Source organism: Capra hircus, chromosome 17 (assembly GCF_001704415.2).
Source record: "Capra hircus breed San Clemente chromosome 17, ASM170441v1, whole genome shotgun sequence".
Lineage (NCBI taxonomy): Eukaryota > Metazoa > Chordata > Mammalia > Artiodactyla > Bovidae > Capra > Capra hircus.
The window spans coordinates 28,826,279-28,849,747 of NC_030824.1; the positions used below are offsets into that span (position 1 = coordinate 28,826,279).

The 23,469-nt window shown below is 43.7% G+C and overlaps 1 protein-coding gene across 2 annotated transcripts in view; it reads right to left on the bottom strand.

Annotated features, from left to right (window-relative positions):
- PDGFC (platelet derived growth factor C) overlaps positions 1 to 23,469 on the bottom strand; it is a 244,066-nt gene extending 220,597 nt beyond the window's left edge. The window contains exon 1 of one of the 2 annotated variants that reach the window (XM_018061475.1): positions 23,121 to 23,469. In XM_018061475.1, coding sequence (XP_017916964.1) covers positions 23,121 to 23,391 — 271 coding nt within the window. In that variant the 5' untranslated portion in view covers positions 23,392 to 23,469. The remainder of the gene's footprint in view (positions 1 to 23,120) is intronic. The other variant, XM_005691309.3, reaches the window with a different exon arrangement.

Here is a 23,469-nt window from a genome sequence, read left to right on the forward strand (position 1 = left end):
AATAAGGCATTTTCTACAAAATTTAAAAGAAGCCATGAAACAGTCAGAAGCAAAGAATTTTAAGTCATAAAATAATGATGGTGTTAGTCTAAATTATAGGTTAGTTACTACACAGAGACATATGACGATACAACCAAGTTTTTTAGGAAATGTAGTATTTATTTATAGTCAGTTATCATACTTATTACCATGAAGAAAATTAAAAAAGAAATCATCAATTCTTTAATTTTTCAAATTTCTAAATCTGCATTTTAAATACACACACACAAAAGTGTCCTTTTATTAGCCACTAAAATCACAGATAGCACTGGAACTTAATCCATTAACGTTTTAAGATCTGAACCATTCTTTAACCTGGTATCTCTTCTAGTACAAAGACCCAAGTTGCATACAAAATGGGAAATCAATGTTGGCAGCTAGACAAGAATGTAAATAGCACAGGTCAAGTCTCCCCAAAGCCCACGACACTGCCTGATAAATGAGACACCTAACACAAAACATTCAATAAATTGATCTACTAAAGGACTGCAAAAGCCAGTGATATTCCCCACCCTTCCAAGACACAACCAAGGAAATTTCCTTGGTATTTTCTATTAATCTGCACAAGATTTAAACACCCAGAATAATCTGTGTAGGTTTACATCAGTACCAAAATAACATTTTAAAAGATCAGTGAAAAATCTGTGATCATTTTTAAATTCTTGGGCATAAAAACAATTCATCTAAAAAATGGTAAAGGAAAGTTTATTTTCTGTTTTGTCTATTTTTAAGACAATTATTCACAATGAAAACACAATGAATTTTGTCTTTTTAAGGAAACATCAAGGAAATCTTAAAGATCAATGTTTGGACTGCCAAAAATCAAAAAAAGAACATAAGCACAATGTTTAAATTACTGAACTCAAAAAAATAAAATAACTTCCAAAATATCTTGGATTCTATTCCACTGCAAAGGAAGGATTTACATAGTCAAGCTTCATTTGTTCCGAGGGGAGTTACTCTGTAAAAGCTTCTTTCATCCCACAAATGAGAGAGCCTCCCCTTTGCAGAAACGATGGCCACTGTAGTCACCAACTGTTGTGAAAACCTTCTCTTGACATTGACTCATAGAACCCCAGGAGTCAGAGAGCCAACCTATGAAGACGTCTCATAATCTGGTTCCTGTCCATATTTCTTTTCCAGTATCAGCTAACCCTAGCATCAGGAGAAATCCGGGAGGAACCTAGGACTTTCAAAAGGATCATTAAGGATGCATTCACACTCAGATGCCATATCCACTGAGCAAGGTGATATTCTGTTTTCTACAAAACCCCTTTCCAATCATACCACTGCAGTTTTGTACGATCTCTGTCACTTGCAAAGCTGGACAAGTGCCTAACAGTGGGATTATAACTTGAATTACTAGATATCTTGGTCTTGTAAAAGTATAAAGGTAAGATGGACTCCCAACAAGTTCCTGACATTTTACTTTTCTTAAAAATGTATCCTTACAAAGGGGAGTACTTTCAAATGTGCCATAAAAAGACAGAAAAAATGTCTTCTTACCAAAAATATGCTTAAAAGTTGTTTTCTTCCCTCCAAACTGGTGTAATCCAGGTTCTCTCCTAGCAGAAATAAGACTCTAGATGGGAAAGATGAGGACTTACCCATCTAATTTAAAAAGCCATTCACAGGTACCAACAGGTCTACTGTATAGCACAGGGAACTCTGCTCAATATTCTGTAATAAACTAAACAGGAAATGGGGCTTCCTTGGCGACTCAGTGGTAAAGAATCTGTCTGCAATGCAGGAGACACAGGAGATGCGGGTCCAATCCCTGGGTCAGGAAGATCCCCTGGAGGAGGGCCTGGCAACCCACTCCAGTATTCGTGCCTTGAAAATCCCATGGACAGATGAGCCTGGTGGGCTACAGTCCATGGGGTCACAAAGAGTCCGACACAACTGAAGCAAATGAGCACAAACAAGTAGGCAAAGAATCTGAAAAAGAATAGAAGCTTGTATATGTTTAACGCAATCACTTTGCAGCACACCTGAAAATAATCCAACATTGTTAACCTCCTATGTTTTGTTCAGACACTCAGTTGTGTCGGACTCTTCACGACCACATGGACTATAGCCCACCAGGTTCCTCTGTCCATGGGGATTTCCAGACAAGAATCTTGGAGTGGGTTGCCATTTCCTTCTCCAGGGAATCTTCCCAACCCAGGGATCAAACCCACATCTCCTGCGTTGCAGGCGAATTCTTTACTACTGAGCCACTGGGTAAGCCCCCATTATTGCCTATACTCCAATACAAAATAACAATTGGAAACAAAGAAAAGACAAAAATTAAATTTGAAAAAAGAAAAAAAAATATTCTATGCAATACCAGGGGATGTCTCTCTAGTTAGACAAGTTTTCTTTTATATCCGTCAAAGCTTTCAAGCTTTTTCTACATATCTCTTGTTAAATTTATTTCTAATTATTATATATCTCTATTGCAATTATAAATGAGATATTCATTCTATTTTATCTTTTTCCTCACTATAGAGATAGCTTTAAAAACATTCTATAAAACCACATGCCCACTTAAAAAAAAATTTAACAATAAAGTAAAAATCATTTGCATTCTTTTTAAAAAATGAGAAGCCATCTATGTTCATGACGAGTAAGCAATACACTTGGGTGCCCCCAGCCTGGGAGTGAGAAGACCAAGGTATAACTGCTGCTACTGCTGCTGCTACTGCTGCTGCTGCTGCTGCTGCTGCGTCGCTTCAGTCGTGTCTGACTCTGTGCGACCCCATAGACGGCAGCCCACCAGACTCCCCTGTCCCTGGGATTCCCCAGGCAAGAACACTGGAGTGGGTTGCCATTGCCTTCTCCAATGCATGAAAGTGAAAAGTGAAAGTGAAGTCACTCAGTCGTGTTTGACTCTTCGCGACCCCATGGACTGCAGTCTACCAGGCTCCTCCATCCATGGGATTTTCCAGGCAAGAGTACTGGACTGGGTTGCCATTGCCTTCTCCGAAGGCATAACTATAAATACCTTAATACATCATTTGTGAGACACAAAGCCAGTTTTCACCTCTGCTCAATTCAAACCCTTCAGAAGCAACAGAAGTGAAGATAGTTCACTCTCTCACAGAGCAAAACCGCAAGGATGTAAAGAGAAAGAGTTTGATCCTTAAGAGTCCTGAGCATCTGTACTCCCTTAGACTTATGCAGAAAGCTGGACACAAACTTGTCCAGTCTGGGGGCTGCCATTCTGTAAACAGCAGAGGGTATGGTTTTAATTTGGCTGTGACACCATAAACGCTGGCACACTGAGCATGTGCTCCCTGCCATGAATTCTGAACTCTCCCCTCCAGGGCTTGCTTCTGTTCTGTCCACACGCCAGAATGAAAGATGACTTGCCCATAGTCTCATATGATCAAGGCTGAGAAATTCCACTGTATTCCAAAAAAAAAAAACAAATACATTCTTTGAATGACTTTCTAAAATAAAGACTTTTTCAAGAGTTTTGCCTTTGAGGGGATCAATCACACTTGTCAATCTCAAAGGCTAAAAAACAGAAAAACAGACTAAAAATAAGAAAGTACACATTTAATGTTAACTAGAAAAAATAAACAGATGGGTGGAAATAACTGAAAATGAAAATAAGTAAAACTCTTGAAAATGGATTTTTGAGAGTCATGCTCTTCTTAGAATAAACCATTGCAAGAAACATTATTACAAAGTTCTCTGTCTAAAAATAAGTTTCCTGGAAATGATACATTTCTTTTTTCTTGTGGAGGAAATCACATTCTAAGCAGTCATCATTATAATTTTGCCAATGAGGTTCTTTGCACATTCATTTTGCTCAGTCTAAGCAGAAAGATTAAAAGGCCCTACAGTGAACCCCCTTTAGTTCCTCAAAATGAAGCCGGACATTAGCTGTATCCTTGGTTGTGAAATAAGGCAGCTGACTTCTTAGAGCTCCTCAGCCATGAGCCAGGAGGCCAGAGGTCTACACGGACAGAACAAGCTGCCTTGGGTCAAGGGGGCTGTTTGCCTTTCATTTCAAAGATCTGCCATCTAATGGCCTCTAAATTCAAGACTTCTACGTCTTAACTCTCTGACACTTGACAATCATGGGAGAGGAGGCATATGCACAGTCAGAATCTGAAGTAGGAAAAGGTGGCCTCTGCAATATTCCTGGGAGTTTGAAGAAGGTTGACGTGCCAGCCTTTGACTATCTGGTGGCTCAGACAGTAAAGAATCTGCCTGCAATGCGGGAGACCTGGGTTCAGTCCCTGGGTTGGGAAGATTCCCTGGACAAGGAAATGGCCACCCACTCCAGTATTCTTGCCTGAAGAATTCCATAGACTGAGGAGCCTAGTGGGCTACAGTCCATGGGGTCGCAGAGTTGGACACAACTGAGCAAATAACACACACACACATGCACAGACTTGCCAACCTTGAATCCGTGTGAGCTGTGAGCACACAGAGTAACAGAGAGGTGGTGTGGACCTGCCTCTCTCCCGGGGACACTAACTGTCCAGTTTACTCCCCATCTGGCACCCAAACTGTCACCAGTGCCTCCAAATTGGTGTCTGGCTTCTGCCTCCAGTTTCTCTTTATGATCATTCTGACATATCTTTTTTGAAAGCAACAAACCAAAACAAACAAAAAACAAATCTGACCATCCGACGGATAGTGACTGATCTGTTATAGGTGTAAGAAATATGAAAATGGAAGGACGTCTCCAGCAGTCCAGTGGTTAGACTCTGAGCTTCCCATGTAGGGGCAGGGGTTCAATCCCAAGTTCAGGAACTAAGTTCTCCCATGGCATGACCAAAACAAAAAGAATATGAAAAATGGAAGGGAAGACAGGCCTTTACGATTAGGGACTACTGCAGAAGGCCTTTGGGCTTCCCCCTACACCATCCAACAGACCCAAACATATTCCTTATGTCAAACAGAGCTTTTCACATTCAATGAATAACTTTTTCAATCTTTTATTTCCCATCAAATAAAGCTGACTTTTTAAGAGACTATGTTCTCTCCAAAGTCTACGCCTTCTGCTTCGAACCTTCCCCCTTTTCTAGTGAATTCTCTTCATCCTTCAAGACCCAACTGGGAAGCCTCAGGAGAAGTCTTTCATGACAGGGAAATGGAATAGCTGTTCTTCCTTCAGATTTCTGCATACCCCTCTGGGGTGTCACAAGTCACATGACTGTCAACATCACAGACCCCAAGCACCTCTACAGGTTTATCCTCTTCGGGATGGGCCATGTTGCCCAGAACCAAAGCACTCCATGTTCATCAGATGGACCTGATTGCTTGGTTAACAGAGTTGCAAGAACAGAGGCATGGAGTCATCTCGGTGGGGAGCAGAGATGGGCTTGGTGGAACCTGTTTATTGGAAAGATTAAAAGTTGGTGAGGTCACAGCAGACCTTGGGACATGGGGAGACCCTTGTGACTCAAAGTCTGGTCCTCAGCCCAACAGCACCAGCATCACCCAGTTCAGTTCAGTCGCTCAGTCATGTCCAACTCTTTGCAACCCCATGGACTGCAGCATGCCAGGCTTCCTTGTCCATCACCAACATCACCAGCCAACACCCAGGAGCTGCTAAAATGCCCTCTCTGCTCCCACAACTCACAAAATCAGAACACATTTTACTGAGATCCCCAAGTGATTTATAAGAACATCAAAGTGAGAGAAGCAGGGATCCAAGCCAGAGAGGAGTAACAATCAGAACTCTACTGCAGGAAGACTGTCTGATATCAACTTTTTAGGTATGACAGTTTGGGAGTGGGAGTGTGGGAAAAGCCTGGATCCAGAAGGCAGAGAAAGGATGTTTTTGTCACTGATTAGGTAGCCAGCACCTGACCTAGGGTGACTACAGTGAGAATGCAGAAATTAGAGATATAATTACTTTATCTAAAAATAGAAATGTTAATATTCATTCACTAGCTTAACAATAATTCTGAGCTTGTTTAATCTGCTGTATTGTAAATAACAATTCTGTGCTTGATTAATCGACCATATTATACACTTTGCATGTTTGTAAAGGAATGATATTAAACAGAACAAATGCTATTAGTGTTAGACTGCATCCTCAGACTTGGAGTCCTGAGAGCAACTAGGAGGAATCAGAAATCCTGAAACCAGGAGAGTAACTGGGTGTGCTCATGGGACTCAGGCACCAGTGGACCAGGATGCCAAAGCAACAGCGAGCCACATGCCGCCGTCTGCAGAGTTTCACGGGGATGGGCCAGAAGCCTCCCCTGAGTGTGGAGTCCCTCTGCACCCCCACCCTCTTCCTTCTCCACACAGGAAGCAGGGCTGGGTAGAGAGCCAAGAGACCCAAAGCTGTCCCACTGAGAGTTTTCATTATTCCAAAGGACTGGGAAATCTCATCGGTAAATTGTATGGGTGTTGACATTTGAAGTTACTCTAGAACGGTATACCTCTTAGGAGTGAGCTGAAAAACACACAACCTTACAGAAATAGCCATCCTGGGACAGAAGGAGAATTCTCCTGCTCAATAATAGTCATAAGTAACAACAATAACATCGTATTTTGATCAAGACCCAAGGCTCACGATCATTCAACAAACCCATTCCAAAAGCTTCTTTCCAATGATCACGGGCCGTAAAGAAGGATTCCCCAGGACGGGAGCACAGACGATCCTTGCCCTGCAGACGCACAGAGAAAACAGCTCTCTCTGGAGGGCATGGGAATCACGAGGTATATTCTCAAGCAAAGAACCACCATAACTTGAAACTACCCCCAACAGACTTTTATGTGGCTTCAATAGCTGTTAAAAAACAAAACAGAACAAAACTATGTAGTGCTTACAACAGATGCTAAAGCTGCCATGCAGAGATGCCCGGAAGGCTGGGCCTGGTGTTCCCCTACCTTTTATGACTTGACGGCACATTTTTAAGGGTATCAGCACCAGGAAAATCAAGTAAAAGTCATCAAAGAGGTCAGTGACCTAGAGATCATCATACTAAATAACGCAAGTTAGAGAGAGAGGACAAATATCTTATGGCTTATATGCAGAATCTTTTAAAAGTGACACAAATGGACTTATTTATAAAATAGAAACAGACTCACAGACTTAAGAGAAGGAACATATGGTTACCAATGGGTAAAGGTTGGTAAAGGTTGGTAACTGGGACATGTATATGTCAGTCCCAGTCTCCTAATTTTTATCCCCCACTACCGCAAGGAGATCCAACCAGTCCATTCTGAAGAAGACCAGCCCTGGGATTTCTTTGGAAGGAATGATGCTAAAGCTGAAACTCCAGTGTTTTGGCCACCTCATGCGAAGAGCTGACTCACTGGAAAAGACTCTGATGCTGGGAGGGATTGGGGCAGGAGGAGAAGGGGACGACAGAGGATGAGATGGCTGGATGGCATCACCGACTCGATGGACATGAGTTTGAGTGAACTCCAGGAGATGGTGATGGACAGGGAGGCCTGGTGTGCTGCGATTCATGGGGTCACAAAGAGTTGGACATGACTGAGCGACTGAACTGAACTGATAGGTAGCCACAGAAAAGGCAATGGCAACCCACTCCATTACTCTTGCCTGGAAAATCCCATGGATGGAGGAGCCTGGTAGGCTGCAGTCCATGGGATCACAAAGAGTCAGATACGACTAAGCAACTTCACTTTCAGACACGACTGAGCAAACTCACTTTCACTTTTCACTTTCATGCATTGGAGAAGGGCATGGCAACCCACTCCAGTGTTCTTGCCTGGAGAATCCCAGGGATGGCAGAGCCTGGTGGGCTGCTGTCTATGGGGTTGCACAGAGTCGGACACAACTGAAGCAACACAGCAGCAGCAGCAGCAGCATAGGTAGCCAACAAGGGCCTTCTGCATAGCACAGGGAATTCCGCTCAATATTATGTAATAAACTATAGGAGTAAAGAATCTGGAAAAGAATGGACACACACATATGTATAACAGAATAGCTGTGCTGTATAGCTGGAACACAAGAGTGTGCACCAACCACACTCCAATATAAAAGAAAAACTAAATTCAAAGGGTGAATTTGAATTTCCATGCTTCTTTTTTTAAATCTCTGTAGCTTTGTATAGGTTAAAGTCCTTGCTAACACTGGTTTCCGCTGTGTCTTTTTCACATATATTTTCCATGTCCCTCTTTTCCACATAAGTATTTTCACTGATGCTGCCCTAGTCACTGCCTTCACGTATCTTTCCTCCAGTTCCATCTTCAGGTCCTGTCATCTTCTTATCCCTCTAGATAGACAGGCCAGGCAGAAACACCTACTTTCCTTACTTTTTCTCTCCTGTTACCTAGGACGCATTCAGCTGGACCAAAATCCCACTGCAGGTCTCTCTCCAACCCATCAAACAAGCAAACAAAACAAACTTTGTTTCCCTTTCCCCTCAGAAACCACTTCAGTATTGCTTTCCCTTGATCCCTAAAGCTCTCCCCAAACCCTTACAGACTATATCTGTCTGCACGGGACTCCATAAACATTCTGCCTTCTACTTCTGCACTGCTCACCACACTGAAGGGTTTTTGCTTTTGTTCTGTCTTTTTTTTTCCATCTACATCAAAACCTCATGTCTATTCATCAGTCCTCATTTTCTTGAAACTCTACTGTATTTTTTACTATTGGCCAAGCTCCTTGATTCTCCCTTGATTCTCCCTTCCTGGGCACTCGCCTCTTCCTGCCTTAAAGTGCCTCCTTCCTGCCTCCCTCCCACCCGTCCTTCCTTCTCGATCTCCTTCCCTTCCTACCAGCCCTCCATGTTTCTCTATTTGTTTCCCCCCTCTCCTCCCCTCTTTGTTTTCGTCCCTCTCTCCCCGAATGACTCTCCCTGCTGCTTCTGGACTGCAAACATGGGGTTTCCTTGTCCTTCCGCTTTACCCCTCCCTTCCCGAAGCCCACATCCTGTCTCTTAATGGCCATACTCCACAAGGAACCAAAGGGAGGTCTTCACCTGGCTTCCTGGGCAGCTCCACTAGGGCTCGTAGTGAGCTCACGATGGTGCTGGAGGCACCCTTTCCTTGCTGTGCCAGCTTCCTCTGGGCCTCCCTTCCCACCATCCCCCACCCCGGGATTCACCCAGAGGTCTCCATCACAACACACTGCAAGACAGACTGAGGTTCCTGGCTTCCCTGCTCTGCATGTTTCCTCAGCAGCTCCCCCTCCCCACCTCCACTCCAGCAGCCCAGACTCTGCAGGAACACAGGTGACTCATCTATCCAGGTGCCTCTGCTCAGAATGCACTTCTGCCCTATCAACCTCCCTAACCCTATTCTAAGGTCTCAGCTGTAAATCTTCCTGCCTTTCCTTGCATTCACGGCCAGTGCCTGCCTCATCTCCCCTCTGCAGGATAAGCTGTTGAAGGCTGTGACCCCTCCTGGTTTCAGGCAGGTCCCAGGTCACTCTGTACTGAGATCACATATGACCATCAGAATGCTGCGCTATGTAAACGAGGTTAACAGGCTCTGAACTGCTGTCAAGACCACCAAGAATCTGATTTAAAGGCAGACCCTAGATCTTTCACAGACTTATGGCCATGTATCCCATATTCATTAAAAAGAGGGGGAGAAAAGGAAATGGCAAGTCACACATTACACAGAAGCTATAATATCCACCATTGTCCCTTGTTTCTCAGGCCCGTGGAGCTGGAGCAGCTATTTCCGCTGCCAAACTTCCCGCAGGAACACTTGAAAGCTGCCAGTATGGTGCGATGCCACTAGTTTTCAGAACTTAGAAAGGCTCATTGATTTTTACCGAGGTTTCTTGCACAATCCACTTCCTCTAAGGCCAGGCAAGCCAACCTTGATGGAGAGAAGTTACAGGATGAATAAATGTTACGGTATCAACATAGAAATTATTTAGTTTCCTTTCCTCCCTTCAATTTCCAAATTTATTTCCGACTTCCGCTGCAGCTAGTCACCAGGCCCGGTGTGCAGAACCACGTGTTCTGACTCTTACCCCACCCGCCTCCCGTTCACTGGATGGCGCAGCCCTCATACCAAGCTTAGAGGAGGTCAATGAATGTCCTAATGCAACGGCAACTCTCGAAAGCAAGACCACTCGGGAGAGGACTCTTACCTCGGCCTCAACTAAGAGGAATGAATGTGACCGTAGGTTGGTTATAATGGAGGTGTTATTACAACATTGGCAGAGTTACCGTTAACTGTAAATCATAACTGTTGTTGGATTTCTACTTTACATAGTTGTAGTTACGGGCCTGCTCTTGTTAGCCAGAACAATTATTTTACAATTAGTTTGGACATGCCTGAGCCCAGAAGGAAAACGTCAATTTCAATCATCCTATTTTTCTTGAATAGAACCCAGGGCTACCAAAAATCAGGTCAGTTCAACTTTTCACACGTGAGTTTCTCACCGTTTTCCAAGGTTGATACCAGCATACAAGTCGATGTTCAGAACTGTGAGTATTTTTTCAAGCTGTCACATAAAATAGCAAAAACGGATTTCCATGCACCGAAGAAAAGCAAACATATAAACAAACCAAAAAACAAGCTTGTAACTTCATTTTTAAGGCAGAATATGGTCCAGAGCCTGTAAACCATAATACACGACCCTGAATTCGGACTGCAAATCTATCACTGAAACATGTAGTAAATGACTCAATTTGTTTACACGCTCCGTACCTTTTTACGGCCTTTCCATAAAGAAGTCATTACATCCACTCTCTTTATTTTGTTTAAGAGTGTTTGAATGAACCCCAGAACCACAAGCCAGTTAAACAAGCTCTCCTTAGCTGGACGTGGTCTCATATAATTCACCACTACCGGGGAAATTTTCAAAACGATGTTTGTACTTGGAAACACCACACGCTCCCACACTCCCAAACTATTTCCTGTGCTTTGTGCAGTTTTAAATGCCCAGCAGATATATTAAAGAAGTCCTCCTTTCCCATTTTTCCAAGTAAAAGTATAACATTTGCACTTCTTCCAGAAGATTTGCACCTCTGAGTGTTTTGCTACAGTGGGTTGGCCATTTGGAAGTGACCACAAAGGAAGATTGCAAGGAAATTGGGATCCAGACACCATAATTGATTTCTGAGGATGTAAATGTTAATTCTCAAAAGGAACCTTTCTAGAGCAGTTAGTTTAAGAGGTGTCCACCGGTGCCCATTAAAAGTGATCAGTATACATGAAAGACGCATCTTCTGCCATGATGAAAAAAGTACTAAGAACAAAAATACAGATTATTTAATTCTTAATATTTCATATTTAATCATGCCTGTAAACATCAAGCCTATGAACAGTCTCAACTAGGAACCACTTTTTCAAGGGTTAACCTTTATCAATGAGGAATCTAGATTCTCTCAACATCTCTCAATATCTTGGGCAGATTTTGGCCAGGAAATGCCTGCTATTTTTGATTGTTGATTCTTCTACAAAAGGCTTTGTGACTAACACAAAATAAAGATACAGCTGAGGCCATCATATACATCTATGCTATACAAGAAACTGCATCTGAAACTCTAGAAACGGTAGTTTGCTATGAGAGCTCATCTCCTGTATCACAGAGGCAACTCATTTCCATGCCGATCTCCAGATAGAGTGCACTTTAGTTTACAGATAAAAGTAAAAGCAGTCACAAAACACATGCATTGAAACACTGCTGCTTATTTAACAGGAAGCCACCCCAATACCTTTTATGACCCACAAAAGAAATCTATTACCAGCTGGGGAGACCTGCCTCCAGGACACCCCATCTCTGGCCCTCCATGAGCACTAGCCAGCTTGGCTTCTTGTCTTTATGGAGTTCAATCTCCATCCTTTGAGAGGCTAATCAGATGGCAAGTCACACTCTAAGAATCTAATCTATCTCCAAGGAAAAATATGAAAGTGCTGGAAGTTACTATGTTTTCCTGTGTTCTTAAACCATGTGTACCCTCCCATCACCATCAAGTTTAAAGTAAGATACATCAAAAATGAACCCTGAAGTTCCCCTTTTCTCCAAACCTAGTAAGAATTTTCCAGGAAAGAACTTGGATTTTTTTTTTTTTCTTCTCATCTGTTCCCATCTCTTAATCACATTCTAAGCAAATGATCCTTCTTCATACAGTGATTTTAAACATCGCCTGCCACCACAGAAAAAGACATTATAACACTTTAATGACTTACAATTTGCATTTATAATCACCTCAGACCATGAATGTGTGTGGTAGTAAGGAAACAAGCTGTGATTTATTCTTCAGCCAAGGAAAAAAAAAAAAAAAAGATAAAAACATCACTCTTTAAAAGACAGATGTCCTTATAAATACCCAGCAAAAATAACTGCCAGAAACAACACAAGATAAGCACCACGGAAGGCCAGCTTCTGTTGTTAATGGTTTCTGATCTGTGCACTGATTCCCAAGGCAGGTGCAAGGGCCAGCTGTGCATATTCAGAGCAAAGAAGCCGAAGACCATCTTGCAAAGGCTGAAAAGCTTAAAATAGTGTCCACTCAGGAACAAGGCTTTCCTGGAATGCAAATAGCCTGACTTCAAAAAAATGACATGAGATGCACACAGCCCATCCACCAAGCGAGTGCATTCATTTCAAATCCTTAAATACCTCAAAATATTTCTAGCACTGTGTCCAAGGAACCAGGTCCAACCTCCTGCATTTCCATTACCTCACAAGAATTACTTTTCCAGGAAACTCTTTTCCCTTGAAAGTGCGAAGGCTGTTTCCCTTGCTCCTGTCAGGGGAAGAGCTTCATCACACTAATTGCAGGTACACTGCCCCCTGACCCCATCCTGGTCCTGCAGCCCACCTCCTTCTGCCTGCCACCCATTTTGTGAATGGAGTGTGAAGTTAGCTCTTTGTTTACTCATGTAAATAGCAGGCAGCAGAGAGCAGTGTGGACACTGGCTTCCCCTATTTGAGTTTCTGCCCCCAGACAGGCTCAGAACTTCCCAAGCAAACCCCAATAAGCCCTTCTCTGCTCACACCAGTGCAGAATTCTGCTGCCTGCCTGCCTATAAAGTAACTGGAAGCTTCTCACCAATCTTAAACATGGAGACGATCTTTTTTTTTTTTTTTAATTGAAGTCCAATTGATCTACCAAGCTGTGTTAGTTTCAGGTGTACAGCACAGTCATTCAGTATATGTATGTGTATGTATATACATACTGAATATATACATATGGATACTATATATATCTTCCCTGGTGGCTCAGAGGTTGAAGTGTCTGCCTTCAATGAGGGAGATCTGGGTTTGATCCCTCGGTCAGGAAGATCCCCTGGAGAAGGGCATGGCAACCCACTCCAGTACTCTTGCCTGGGGAATCCCATGGATGGAGGAGCCTGGTGGGCTACAGTCCATAGTGTCGCAGAGAGTCAGCCACAACTGAAGAGACTGAGCACGTACACGCACGTGTATATATACATATGTGTATATGTATGCATTTGGTGTGTACATGTGTATATACATGTGTATGCATGTATGTATTTGGTATATGTGTGTATATACATATGTATGTGTTTGGTGTGTACATGTGTATATATCCATATGCGTGCATGTATGTATTTGGTGTGTACATGTGTGTATATACATATTCTTTTGCCGATTCTTTTATTTTATAGGTTATTACAAAATATTGAGTATAGTTCCCTATGCCATACAGTTGGTCTTTGTTGCTTATTTATTTTATATATAGTAGGGTGTATATGTCAGTCCCAAACTCCTACTTTATCTTTCTCTCACCTTTCCCCTTTGGTAACATTGAATTTGTTCTCTATGTCTGTTTTGTAAATAAGTTCATTTATATCTTTTTCACTTTAGATTCCACATATAAGTGACATATATCATATGACATTTGTCTCCCTCTTTCTGACTTAGTCTGATAATCTCTAAGTCATCCATGTTTCTACAAATGCCACTGTTTCATTCTTTTGTGGCTGAGTAATATTCCATTATATATGTGTATGAACCGCATCTTCTTTAACCATTCATCTGTGAATGGACACAGGTTGCTGCCATGTCCTGGCTGTTGTAAACAGTACTTCTATGAACACTGTGGTGCATGAACCCTTCTGAATTGCTTTTCTCTGGATGTATGCCCAGTAGTGGGATTACTGGGTCATATGGCAGCTCTATATTTCCAGTGTTTTGAGGACCTGCCATACTGTTTTCCATAGTGACCACACCAATGTCCATCCCCACCAACAGTGTAGGAGGGTTCCCTTGTCTCCATACCCTCTCCAGCTTCTATTGTTTGCAGAGTGAAGACAAGCTTTTCTGGAATTCTGTTTGTGAGCTGCCAACGCTGCAGGAGGCACTCCCTGCAAACAGCATCCAGCCCTTGAATCTTCCCCCACCTCTGCTTACCCTGGGCCCCAGACTTGTTTCTACTCTCTGATGCAGGGTGTCCTCGGCCTAGAACCCTTTCCTCTTTTTCCCTCTTCAAGCCTGTTTCAAAACATGTCAGCTCCTTTGTGGGGGCTTTTCTCCATGTGCTTCTTTCCCAGGTCGAATCCACCACCTGGTCAATCAGCAGAGCTTCACAGAGTGCGAGAGTATGGTAAAGCCCTCTGCATTCCCACAGCACCGGGAGCCCAGAACCAACAGACCAGGAGATGAACTCGGAGCCACAGTCCTCCCTGGACAGAGCTTTGCAAGGATGAGGAGCGAGTCTTCTTCTCTGTGTATCCAGCACCGAGGGCAGAGCTTAGCACAGAGTAGACACTTATAAATATTTGCTGTTTAAAACAATGTTCTAATAAAACACTAGACCATTAAGTCATGAAGGGGAGGCACGTGGCTCTGAGTCCTGGCCTGGAGTCAGATCCAGATCCAAACATTTACCAGCTGTGCGACCTTGGCTACTTAGCCAGTAAAGCCTCCGTGTTTTCCCTAATACCACAAGGGGAGGTTACAGAGAGATAAACTCCATACTGTCTGCAACTGCTGAGCACAACAGTAGCTCCTAACATGCTCTCCTGCGGGGTCATCATTAAGCATCAGAAAACCAGAGTCTTACTAAGAACCCTTTCGTCCCATTGAATCTCCCCCAAAGGATGCTTCCAGATGCTGCCCTTTCCAGGAGCGCTTCCTGGTTTCTCATCAGAGCGCAGTGGACAGAAGAGCAAGGCAGAACCGTATCCTTATACTTATTATCATCAATGGACCTCACATTGCTGGGGATGCTGGTTTCCTCAAAGAGCCAGACATCCACTTTGCCTCGGCTCCTCCAAACCTGGCAACAATCCAACACACACCCCCCTCCCCGATTGAGAAATGGCTCAACTACTATGCAATAGAGAAAATGCCAAATACAAAAAAAAAAAAAAAAAAATCACAGATTGAAAATTAAAAAGGAATTAAGCCTAACACTAAGAAAGTAAAATTACTGAAGCCAGTCTGGCAAAGATGGTTTGGCTTTGCAACAAGGCGGATGTCCAGGAAGGAGGCTGATCTGTCACCAGTTCGAAGGTGGCATAAGAGGTCTGATGTGGAGGCAGAGAGCAGGTAAGAGGAGCTGAACTCCGTTTACAACGTATCCTCATAATGTAAAAGACAAAATGAGCTGATGCTACCAAAAAACATCACTCGTAGTAATGTGGCTTATATAAATATAAGAAAGTAACTCCTCTTTATAACTGCAGCTCAACTATTCTCAGATGTTGAACTCTGCAAACACAATTTTTTATAAAGGTAAGTGAATCCTGTTTTAGGAAAGCATTCAAGTCCACAGGTATAAATTAATTTCCTTGATGCTCTTGGCTTTAAGAGCAATCTGAACCTCTGACTAGGAAATCCCGTAATATAGTGTAAATAAAGGCTGAAATCATTCACTAAATCCACTGCATAAGAATAACAGGCTGTGCACCCTAGAGCTCACTAAACCACGTTCATCCACTCATTTCGATGGTACTTTTACCAATGAGACATCCTGCTAAATAAAATGTTCAAAACTGCCAAAATAAAAAACAGATAGCAAAAGAAAAGCTCCCTGTGAAGCCAGGTTGTCAGTCTTCCTCTTCACCATCCTCAACAAATATGGCAAAGTACGCAACTAAACACTGTTCATCCACAGACCCACTGAAAATAAGATCTCAACACATCACAATTTTAAAGAAGTATTTCAAGTCATTTGCCAAACTGTCATATTTCCACCACAACATCATTATTACAATAGACATTAGCCAATTATGTTTAATTAGCGTGATTATTCTAAGATTGTTGTCCTTCGTGTTCCCATAAACAATGTTTCAGGATCAAAGGAGCCCCACCTCCCCTTACTTCCCCCAAAGCATGAAACCTCATAAAGCAGTAAAAAAAATGCTTTTATACGGAGTGTTGGAATTTTGACACTAGAATTCCATTTGCCTAATTGGTTCTCCTGGAAGAAAAACAGATCAGTACATGAGCCGTTGAACTTGGCTGCCCTCCAGGGCGACCTTGACCAAGTCACCTTGGTGGTCCAGGCCTCACTTTAAACATCAGTGGGGACAGATTCCTGGGACCCCTCCAGCTCTAAGCCTCCACACACCAGACTTACTGCTGATTTCTAACCTGTGCACCACAAGCAGAAGGCGGGAAGCACACTAGTTCTGGAGTTGTATCAGCCATTCAGAGTTCACCATCCTGGGCAGTGCAGGAGCCTGACCACACGTGGTCCACCTGCAGGGTGCCTAGCAGAGTGGCACTTCTAAGACAGTCACTAGCACCACTTCTAGGAAGCCTACCGACCGAATTGGTACACTCCTGGTAATGTGAGACATTTACCAAAATGACAAAGTAAAACTCTCATTGGCATCTCCCATCCCAGCCAATAAGCAAGTTTCTCTTCCTATGAAAACAGTCAAGCAATGTGAAAGCTCCAGTGTCAAAATGCCATCTTCCAAGATGGCCTGCACGTTCCAGGCAATGCCAGAGTCCTCCTGGAACAAGACACTAACATCCAGAAGCACCCAACAAATACTCAACATATGACACTCTCAGTTCCCCGCCCTGGAGCATCCACAGAGAACAAGTCAGACAGGGCTGTGCTCTCAGGGACCTGCCATTCTACAGGGTGGGGATCAGGGCACGGAGACAACAAATAAACCAATAAACAACGAGCAGAATACCAAAGAGTGGGTTCACCTTGATGTGATGAACAGGGGTGGTTAATGTAAGTAGTTAGAAAAAGGGCCTCAGAGAGCAGACGGTCTCTTTAACCCAGATAACAGGAAGGTGATACCCAGTGGGGAGCAGCTGCTCAGTGTCACCTGGAGAAGCAGGATCCCCAGGATCAAGCACCTGAGTGCTCCAATCCCATGTCATCCGTGCCACGTCCCCTGCCCCATCTCACCCACACACACACCCTTGGCTCGAACCAAAGAAGCTGCAAGAAGAAGGCTGTACCCTTTTTTCCTCCCTGGGTCCTTCAAGCTGCAGGTGCATCAGGCCTGAATGCCCAGCAATGGGGAGAAGAGACAGAAGTTTTAACTCCATTATGAACTAAATTGTCCATAGCGGAAAGTGTCAAAAGGCTTAATCATCAGAGCGGCAGGCACAGAGATTCATCAGGAAGGAGGCCAGCAAGGCTAGGGCACTGCCTCCGATGTCCAGAGCTGGGCCAGGCACAAAGATGCTCCATCTGTCCTGGAGGAGCAGCTGGGCTCCTTCCCAACCCTCTGGGGATGTTCCAGTATTTCCACAATTGGTGTGGTCGTACCTGGGGTTACTAGCCAAAAATCAACCACTAGACATGTCCTCAGGAGACAAGAAAGAGAGATGCAAGAAAAAAATATCACAGGTGGAGACAGTGGTAGAGAAAAATAATTCACAGAGACCGCCTTAACCAATGAGTTATACAGAAATGATATAGCATTATATCCACCAGAGATCCCCAACCTCTGGGATCAAATGCCTGATGGTCTGAGGTGGAGCTGATGTATTAATAATAGAAATAAAGTGTAAGTATATGTAATACACTTGAATCATCCTGAAACTATCTCCCCACCCCTGGTCTGTGGAAAAACTGTCTTCCATGAAACCCGTCCCTGGTGCTGAAAAAGGTGGGGACCGTTGATACAAAGACATTCTGACTACAGATAACGCTTTCACCTAAAATCATCAGAAAAATTAAAATCAGACAAAGTAAATGAAGGGACTTTTATTATGACTTTTACCATGTTGATTGCTACAAACAGAAACTTCCACTTTGCTTAATATTCTGGAATAACCTAAATGGGAAAAGAATTTGAAAAAGAAGGCATAAAAGTGTATGTATAGTTGAATCACTTTGAAATCCACCTACAACTAACACAACTATGTTAATCCACAAATATAAAATATAAAATAAACTTAATAAAAAAACAACTCCAATATAAAATAAACTTAAAATTTTTAAGATAAAAACAAAACAGAAACCTCTGGGGAAATGTTTAGCAGTCTTGGGGACTTTGGGGATGGTGGATATTACAAATGCATGGATTCAATTCTGACCTATTTATCACACATCGCATGATCATTAGATTTCTATTTCTACAAAAAGTCTTCAATTTACAGGTACAGCAAAATTTTAGCACCAAAAATTTTGAAAAAACATAAAGTGGAAGAGAATGCCCAGAATATATGTAAGAAATCAATTTTAGGAAGGATGAAATAAGAATAGACCAAGCTAGGATCCCAGTGGCCAAGACAGGGATCTACGAAACACCACAAAGAGGAAAGTTTAGGGTCGGCTGCTAGCATCTACTCAAAACTATTCACAAATGATATGTAGTCCCTGAAGCTTCACCACAGATCTTTGTACTTTCTAATCACCTTTTAGAAGTAATCACCAAGTATATCAGATTAAGCATGAAAGCTAAGAGTTGGTAGGATAAGTAAAGTTACCATAAAATAGAGGGGGTTTTTCTGGTCACCTCTTGTGAAAAGCAATATTCATCATTACATAACGGTACTTCACTTCTTCCACTTCCTCAACCATCCCAAAGAGAGCAGAGAACCAGGAGGAAGTAAAAAAAAAAAAAAAAAAAAAAAAAACTAAACAACAAAAATAATTGTCACAAAGGTCTTTCATGACAATTTACAGACTAACAGGAAAGTCCCTTGAGTCCTTGGGCAGAGTTCTTTACTCCTGGACAGTATTCTGAGGATTGCGATGACCGGTTCTGCTTCAAATACAGCTTTGAAGCGGCTCCCTGAGAATGGTGGGTGGGGGGGGGCGGTGCTGGGTAGGGACATACTGGCCAGAGGAGGAGAAAGTTGGCACTAAAAGTGACAGAAAAGCCACAAATACAAGATACACGTACTCAGTGACACATTACAAGGGGACCATTTGTCCCCAAAGTAAATGGCTTCACAGGCCACAGAAGTCCTTGAGGAAAAGAGCACACATGATAAACGATATGCATTGGGAGAGAGAAGGAGGAGAAGCTTACGAGGATAGGGAATTAGAAGTTCCACTCTTATGTATAAAAGAAGCTACAAGGTATATTACACCAGACAGGAATATAGCCAATACTTTACAATAACTATAAATGGAGTATAAACTGTAATCATTGTGACTCACTATACCGTACATTACATAAGATTAAAGACCAACTTTACTCAATTTTTTAAAAGTGATGTTTATAAGGACAACCCCAATAGAGGCATGTTCCAAATCTACACTCACAATAGTTGAAGAAGATGAAGTCAGAAGCACGTTTCAGGGCTGTGGGTAATTAGACACGCCTGTCCAGTGACACAAAGCAGGTGAGGCCTTAGTCCAGACACTTGGGATGGGCATCTATTGAGGCTACACGTGTATGTGCCCAGTCACTCAGTCCTGTCTGACCTTTGTGACCCTATGGACATAACCCACCAGGCTCCTTTCCTCTGTCCATGGTATTGTCCAGAAAAGAATACTGGGGTGGGTTACCGTTTCCTCCTCCAGGGCATCTTCCTGACCCAGGGATCGAACCCCAGTTTCCTTCAGCTCCTGCCCTGGAAGGTGGATTCTTTACCACTGAGCCACCGGGGAAGCCCAGCTGGGGGCCACACACAGGGGATGAACAAATAAGCTGAGTTTTGTTTTGTTTGTGATACATAGGGTATCTTGGAACTTCTTCATTTCTTGGGAGGCATCCTCTTCTAAAATAAGTGCACACAGATCACAGTAATTTTTCCATGGGCATGAGTGTACAGGTAAGAAACCCTGCCTACCTCAGCGTTCTGGTTTTTTATCTCCCTCTTTAAGTGAAATCTGGGTGGAACTCCTTGGTAGATATGTGAGACTTCATTGCTAGGAGTCGTGTGAAGGATGAAAACACAAAGACGGGACTTCCCTGATAGTCTAGTGGTTAGTACTCAGCGATTTCACTCGGGAGGTTCAATCCATATTCGGTGGGGAACTAAGATCTCACAAGCCACATGGCACGGGCAGAAACAAAAGACACAGAGGTAACAAGTGATACTGGACGATACAGTTATCTTTACAGTAAAGTGGCAAGAATTGCAACATAGTTTTAAGTAAACATCCAAGTACTTAATTAACTGGGTAAATGACACTGATCTCCCAAGGATAACTCTGAAACACCTCCCTTGCCCCAGTGTAAATCCAAGTACCCACACTGGCTACAGCAGTCAATCTCCATTTATAACACATCTCAGGACACCCAGCTGATCTGAAACTGAGCAGGCCTGGGGATGTGATGGGGTCGACATCACAGGAGACTTTGGAATACTCCAGAAAAAACAGTCCCATGGTGGAGAAGGGGTCCATGAAAGTCAAAATGAACTCCTATGGTCATGATAGGTCAGTTTGGACATTTCACATTTCGCACTTAGAAGCTCTTTCAGAAAAAGATCCATTACAAACTGGGCCAATGGCATTTTTTAGGTGGCATCCTCAGGTAGGTCTGTACTTTCAGGATTAGACACTTACCTAAATTGAGAAGAGCAACAGGGCGAGCAAAAATCAATCAAAATTCAACAGGAAGACAAAATAAATGCCCACTTGACGGGGTGGAAAATCTGAAAGTCACACAAACTGTTCACATTCCCCGGGGGAATCTTAATCAGCAACTACCTGTTACCCTCCCGTCCTAGAACTTGCCTGTGCGGGGAAAATAGCTCTATACCGCCCCCTAGCGTTGATCGCCTCGCTTCTCAGACTAAACATCGCAAGGTGAGTGGTGCGTCCACCTCCACTTACTTCCGGAGGCCAACCCTCATAGGGCTAAACATAGCCCAGTCCTCTGCCCACAGATTAGGAAACAACCGAGCTATTTTTAGCGTCATGCATCTTAGGAAGAGAAATGGCCCAGTCTCTGATGGCAACAGAATGTGCGTGGCCTGACTTCATGAACCCATCCCTCAGGAGGGTGTGCACCTACTCCAGGTAGTAGCCTAGGATCCTGTGAAAGTTCTGGAGTCTGGTTAAAAGGGATGGTGGCACATGGACCACACGACAAAATGACAAGGAAAGGACAATGATGGGTACAAGTCCTAAAGGGACTCAGGAACATAAGAGATGTCAGGCCAGGCCTGATATGTGAGAGCAGCAGGAGAAGTGACCTGGGGCAGGAAAAGCAAAAAACAGAAGCCAGAAGCCAGGAATAGCATGCATACTCATTTTGAGAAAGTCTGTCCAGTAAGAGGCAATATTTTGAGCTTGACATTTATTTTACATGAGAAAGAACAAAGGTTGGTCTGATCCATTTCCTGCCAGGGTACAGCTGGTGCTGTGACTTCTTTGATCACCCCTCTCCCAGTCCTCTGCAGTCCCCGTGATTAGAGATGGATCCCTAGGCTGCCTTTTGATCAGCAGCTCAAGCAGCCTGCAGGTGCCATGTGCCATCACATCAACAAGTTGTAAGAAGCAGCCACATTAAGTCTAGCTGATGAATGTGATAGCTTGTCTTGCTGCCGGTACAATAAATACACATAATGGCTACAAAGGTCCCAAGAATCCTTATTTTCTCTCCTTCTGTACTTTAGAACTTTCTGTGCTTTCTTAAAGGTGAACACTTTGGAGAGTTTCAGTACAAAACTAAAGCTTGGAAACGCCCCCAAAACATAGAAAAAATGGTGCTCAGACTTAAAAACACGGCGTACACCATTCCAATCTAAGTATGCTGCTTATGTTCATGTCGCCTGGTTAATGAAGAGACAGCATTCTTGCATTCTAAATAGATGGCACACAAAGCAGTAAAAACATGTACATTTCTTTTCAAGTAAAACTTAGAGCCACTGCTTGTAAACAGGGTGTTTAATATTCTAATTTTAGACAGCCTGCATTAACATTGTGGTTTCATGTGCAGTATAAAATTTCTATTTACAAAGTAGTCTCAAAAATGACTTCATAATGGTAGATCACGAGCAAAAGAGTTTAGAAACTGAATGATGTAAATCATATGGAGTTCAGAGGCTAAGCAAATTACACACCCTGAAGCAGCCCTGGCTTCATGAAAGGAGCCTTTCTCCAGCCCTGTGCAATCCCAGCCCAAGGGAACTTGCATCTGAGAGTTTTCTAAACATTTCAGGTACACTTGAAAGCTGAAAGTAATTCTCATTTCCTATGCAGGATTAAGTCGTTTCCAGCACACACAAAATAGCAGCCACTCACCATCGCATATAAAAACACACCACCAGAAAGCTAAGGGCTAGAGTACAAAGGCATATTAAAAAAAAAAAAAAAAAGCGCAAGAGAAATTCATTTTTTAAATACCTCCTAAAGACATCCACATGACCTCTTGACCGCTTTACTATCTATTTATTGATTAATTGATGTCTTTCCACTTAGAGCGCTTCAATTAATGAGGTTGATACACGTCCTGGGACAACCCCTCCCCAATCCAAAAAACTCTGAGTAAAGTCAAACACGCCAAGACTCATTCGTGTTGGCTTCGGATTTAGAGGCAGTTCTTGAACTTAGAACTCTGGCAACAAGAGTTCTTGCAAGGCACGCTGGCACCGACGTTCCCCAGGGCTCCCCGAATGTCCCCTCTCCGGGTGCGCCCGCAGAGACACTCACGCCGCCGGGCTGGAGCCACGGCGGCCGCTCCCGAAGTTGCAAACTCCGCTGAACCTCCGAAAGCCGGTGCCTGCGAACACGCGCGGAGGCGTCTGTCCCAGCGCGGGCCGGGTGCATCCCGCCCGGGTGCACAATGCGGCGCGGGAAGCGAGCGGGAGAAGGAGCTGGGGGGGGACTCACCGTTCTGCTCCTTGTTGCTGCCGAGCTGGAGTTTGCTGCTCAGGTTGGACTCAGCCCGGGTCCCGGGTCTCTGGCCGGCTAGGGCGGATGTCAGCAGGAGGAGCCCGAAGAGGAGCATTGGGCTGAGCGGGCGGGCGCGCGGTCGGCGGGCACTTGGGGAGCGGGGCTCCGGGCCGGGATCAGCGCCGCCGGGGGAGGGCCGCGCCGGGCGGGACGCGCCGCGCCTGCTCTGGCCGCCGAGCCTCGCGGGGCACTTTCCACATACTCCCATCCAAGACTTTCTCCGAGGGCCCTCTTCTGCGTCTCCAGCTTGTGCCGAGGATCAAAGCAAAACCTGGACCTGAACCAG